This window comes from Rhea americana, unplaced genomic scaffold (assembly GCF_003343005.1).
Source record: "Rhea americana isolate MKP2758 unplaced genomic scaffold, rheAme1 scaffold_46, whole genome shotgun sequence".
Classification (NCBI taxonomy): Eukaryota; Metazoa; Chordata; class Aves; order Rheiformes; family Rheidae; genus Rhea; species Rhea americana.
Genome location: NW_028186601.1, coordinates 322,854 through 328,119, shown reverse-complemented (window position 1 = coordinate 328,119; position 5,266 = coordinate 322,854). Strand labels below are relative to the sequence as shown.

The window sequence follows — 5,266 nt, the reverse complement described above, 5'->3', positions numbered from 1 at the left end:
GCTGATATACCTAGTCAGCATAAATTAAACTGACACTTTTGATATATATTAAAAAGATAATAAAAGATATTTAATAAAAATATCTTTAAGTGACCATATCAACTATGTTGTGTTATGACTTGAATACTGCTCTAAAAGAGCATCCTGCAAATATTACCAAACTCCCCAAAGGCTCCACTGATGATAATGAGCTTTGGCCCAGAGTTTGTAATACCAATGTCTCAGGAAAAGCACAGTAATCAGGCTGCTCTGATAGCATCCTTTTAACTGTTACAGTGCAAGAAAGATGTTTCTTTCCAATGATCTAGATAAAATATATTTTGCAATGTTGACATGGTGTTATAAGAAACAACAATAACAAAAAAGCACCCGTGCTTTAAAGGAGACATTCTATAAAAATGCATTCTACTGTTTTATATGTTTGAAAATGCCATGGATGTATTTCTTTTTAATGTCTAGTACTTTTGAACTAAGAATTCACATTTGAAAATCACTTTCATCTTCATTTCATAATGTAGACACACTTCAATTTGTCTGTATGTCCCACACCCTTTATAAATCAGGCACAGTCCTTTTATTCAATTAGAACAAACAACAGAAATCTTACTTAAAAATGTTTATTGTAAAAAAGTGGCTAGAAAAAAAAACATAAATTTCACTTCACRCTTTCTTCAAGTTATCTATAGACACTGCTATAGGCAACAATTCACTTTCATTCATAACACATTCAATCATATAAAAATAAAAATATTTACATTATGTCCACATAACTTTACAAAATCATCAATAAAAAAGGCACTTGGAGGGGTAATGCTGAACATATTGCATTTCCTTTGTGCATTAAAAAAATAATTGTCAGACTCCCAAGAACCCCCTCTCTTGCACTTATTCCCGTTTTTTAAAAAAAGATTAAAGTTTAAAGGATCTATTCCATATTAAAAGATGGTCAAGCATGCACCAGGAATGTTTGAAGCTACAGTCTTTCTTCTTTTTTTAAAAAAAGGCACATGCGGTTAATTTGTGGCTGTCAATTTTTTATACATTCTCTTATGTTTTCATTTTCCTCTCTTAATTATGCAGTTTTAAAGCATTTCAGATCATTAATGAAGGCCTTGGCTTTTAATAAAATAAAATAAAAAACACAGCAATGAATAATATTAAACATTTACTAAGGTAAACTTGGAATACTTTTTAAGGCACCTGAGATAAATGGTGTCTAGCAAAATTCACTTGGGTAGCATTTTTATTAAAAGTTCGATTTAAAATACTGTTTCTTTGGTTGAAATGGCTTGGCAGGAATGTATTGTTAACTTTGCAGCCTTTTCTTAGCAAGAATAGACTACATACATTTGGTTTCATCTATAAAGAAAGTTGATAATGTTTCTTCCTTAACATCTACTTGAAATGTCATGCGCGGTGTCTTTCCCCATATTTCAAAATTCACACTTAAGTGACTGAACAGAAATGCTTAAGCTCATTTCTACTGACATTCTAAGTTCTTCCACTATTTTGTTTGTTTGCTTTTTGGTTGAAAAGTAGGAGAAAAAATGCCTCTGGATTTCCACTTATCATTTGGAACAGGAGTGGAGAAATGCATTGAGTCCAGGTAAACATTGACTGCATGACTCAGTGTGCTACACAGCAGCCAGATTCCTCATGTTTGTGCAGAAGAGACATTCTGGAGAAAGTTTTGGAGCAATTTTTGCACTGATATTTCTTCACATCCGAGTGGGTCTGCAGATGAGCCCTCAGATTGGATCTGTCTGCAAAAGCCCTGTTGCAGTGAGGACAGGAAAACGGCTTCTCCCCTAAAAAGGAAACATCAAGGGAAAATACGAAAGAGCATTAAAAAAGAACTACACTCTTAGGTAAAATTCCCGTTTATCCTAAGAAACAAACAAAGAAGCAATATTTGTTATAATAAAGGAGCTATGTAATAAAAAGTGAAGTCAGGCCACAGATGTAACAGCTCTCAGCGCTGCTGGTTGTATTTGCAGAGTTCAGTCTTTTCAGAACATGCTGCAGAGCGCAATCTCTGAAGAGAAGCTGCTGACACCTTCTACATCTACAGGTGCAGGCAGCACTTTTAGGTTAGGCGCCTCCCAACATTTTTAAATACTGTTTTTTTTCAAAGAACTTGTTCTACTGTATGCTTAGCTYCATGTGAATTACTTGGGACAGGGGCTTTGACTGAAAAGGCAGCAAACAGCTGTACAGACTTTACATTGTACCCAGTGTTATACTCAAATCATGTTTTTGCCTCAGCACAAAGACGACACTTTGGTAATGATGCGTTTCCAAATCTAAAGGACTTCAGATCGTGCACGCAAAACTTGCCAATTGCTTAAGGAGTCAGAGACCATCTCCTCATGCACAGCCTGTCTGTTTTGCTACTTGATTTCAGAATCAGTTGGAACCATTGCAATGTTAGCAGTTTCCAAAGCCTGCAAGTTAACATAATTAAACACATTTAAAACAAAATCTTCAGTTAGTGGAAATGGGCTAAACTGTCCTAGAATTATCAAGGGAGATATGCTGATTTACACCAGTCTGGCRCCCAGTTATGAGCTGTGGCTACGCTCTCTTTCCTCCTTCTCCCTGCCACCTCCTTCCCCGCCAAAAAAAAGAAAGAATTTGGCCTTTTAATGATATATTTGCAATTATGTGTATGCATTTCAAGGAAACACTGTTGTTTACCTGTGGAAAAAAAAACAGTAAAAAAGGCATTCTGATGGTATAGCAACAACATACTGCATTTGTAAAGGTTTTTCTTACCAGTGTGAGTTCTAATGTGTCCTTGGAGCAGCCAGGGTCTAGAGAAAGCCTTGCCGCAGATCTTGCAGACACAAGGTAGTGTGTGGGTCCTGATGTGCATCTTAAGTGCTCCCAGGCTGACATACTCCTTGTCACAGTACTTGCAGCTGAAYGATTTCCTAGACTGGGCATCACAGTGCAGCTGCTTATGTTTGGCCAACCCAGAGAAAGTTGAATAGGTCTTGTTGCATAAACTGCACTGAAACTTTTCAGCCTCAATTGCATGGGGATCTGAAAGCTTGGACTGGATTCTCTCTTCTTCATCACTAATGGGGCTTTCTGAACCGCTGTGATCTTTGGAGGAGGTATCAGAAGGTGGAGGTGGGCTGACTCTTCCCAAAGATGAGGGGTATCCAGAAAGCGGAGAGAGGTCATTAGGTAATGGAGATGGTAGCAGCCCAGTTGTAGTCCACACAGTAATGGGGTTGTAAGCTACTGAGCTCAGGATCTCTGGCTGTGGTATGATAGGGACTGGATAGCTTTCGTACAGGTATGGGGATATAATCACTGGAGAAAGAAGAAAATCTTAAGGTAAGAGAAATGGAAAGTATTTCAAAAGGCAATAAAATTAACATTTTGTGAGTTAAAAAGGGTRTAAGTCAAATATTGATTATGATCATCCAGGCATGAAGAGGATTTAGAAAATAATGTTTGATACACATACAATGATGCATAGAGACAGTGCCCTTGAACAGACATATTACAGTTTGAACATCTCTTCAAGGCAGCATGCTGTTTCTAAATTTTTGCAGCCTGGTACAACRAAACAGTGAAACTTCATGGTGGATTTCTATAAAAGTTAAATTCCATTACCAACAGATGTAGAAAAGAACCCTCCCCCCACCAAATCCTCTTAAAATAGCTAAGCTCAAGTGGATGGGCAAACTTCATGATTCATTCTGAGCAGCCTTGACATAGTTCTACAAGCTGCCTCTTTGTAAGCAAATGAAGTAAAAGAACGAACTAACCCAGTCCCCAAAGTCTAAGACCGAAAAGCAGTCCCACCCCTCCTCTCTGCTGCCACGCAGTAAGTGCAGCCCCGCAAGCAACGCGGTGGCGTTGGGTCTCGTTTTGTTACCTGTGTGAGTGTCCAGCTCGCTGTAATTTGGCTTCTTGGAGGCATTGAAATGTTTCTTGACCAGGAAGGAGCGTGGCATTTTGGACGCAGGCGGTCTCCTTCTCCCCGAAGCTCCCGGTGGTCGAGCGCGGCGGTGCCCGGCTGGCGCGCAGCTCTCACGGTCACTGCGAGCGCATCGGTCCCTACCGCACCGCCTGCGCCGCGCCGGCCATGCAGCCCTGCTGGTGTAGTGGCACTGCAGAGGCGCCTTGAAAAGTGCTGTAAATACCCACTAGTCAGGTGCAGGGGGGAAGGGTTTTCTGCTCCTCCAATCACTTCGGGATGTTCTCAAGCACTTTTCCAAACAGGCTGTTTTTCTGGGAGGGCTTTCTCGCTGCGCGCAAGGCGGCTCCAATCCCTGCGAGGAGGGTTTGGTTCAGGTTTCAGCTCCTCCCGCTGGAGACAGCTGTGAACAGAGGAACAATCTGTTGTCAGAGCGCATTATCCTGCTACAAAGTGGGTGTGTGTTGTTCTTTAGAATTTCTGTCTAGAAAAATGTGTTGGTCAAAGTGCTTTTAAAAAAGGGTCAGTTTACTGATTCAGCTGAATTCTTTTTTTGCTTCCTGACAGAGACCTGGAGAAGTCATATGCACTGAAATGACTTTTTTCCCCCCTTTCTTTCTTTCTTTTTTCTTTTTTTTTTAAACAAGTCTGGTTTCCAGATGTTTGATTTAAGAATTGCAGTGGAACAAACTGTTCATTAAGAGCGGGAGGGGGAGAACATTACAAGATAACAAGTTATCCGGCAGAGCTAATGGAAGCCTTTGAACAGACTGTGTGCCTGTCAGATTTGGGAACTGCCTTTGAAAAAAGGTTGCATTTAGGAAAGGCTGGAGACTAGCAGAATGCCTCCCTAACCTGCACCCTTCAGGACAGAAGGGCCAGCAAAATACTGCAAAAGAGTTCAAGCACATGGAGCAGCTGATGAAAAGGCTGCATTTCCAAGCAGGGTGATAGGATGTTATATGTGGATACTGTTTCAAACTGTTTATAYGAAGAATAATTTCTTTTTTATTCTAAAAATGTGCAGAATGCAAAACGTCGATATTTCCTTCCTTAGGACTTGCTATATGTCACCCTTGCCTATCCTCTCAGAACACTGCCAAGGAAACTTTCCTAATTATCCAAAGCTGTAAAATGATGCACAGATATGTAAAAAACTCAGTCTCTTAAATATTCCACAGAATTTTCTAGTCTTTTCATTTCAAAGTATTTGCATTTTGAAAATGTGGACAGCTGAATGCTGGCAAATTTCTAACACAGATTGCACTTGACTGAGTTTTGGTCTGTCCTCCTCCCCCCACGCCCATCACCCTCCCCATTCTCTCCCCCCCC

At 40.1% G+C, this 5,266-nt stretch overlaps 1 protein-coding gene across 1 annotated transcript; it reads right to left on the bottom strand.

Moving 5' to 3' along the window:
• Positions 1–603: 603 nt before the first annotated feature.
• On the bottom strand, positions 604–4,207 carry SNAI2 (snail family transcriptional repressor 2). Its single transcript, XM_085316251.1, has 3 exons — positions 3,893–4,207; positions 2,776–3,321; positions 604–1,808 (listed from the first exon to the last, which is right to left on the bottom strand). The coding sequence occupies exons 1-3, from the start codon at positions 3,969–3,971 to the stop codon at positions 1,627–1,629; spliced, it is 807 nt and encodes a 268-aa protein (XP_085172377.1). The 5' UTR covers positions 3,972–4,207; the 3' UTR covers positions 604–1,626.
• Between the last annotated feature and the right edge of the window lie 1,059 nt (positions 4,208–5,266).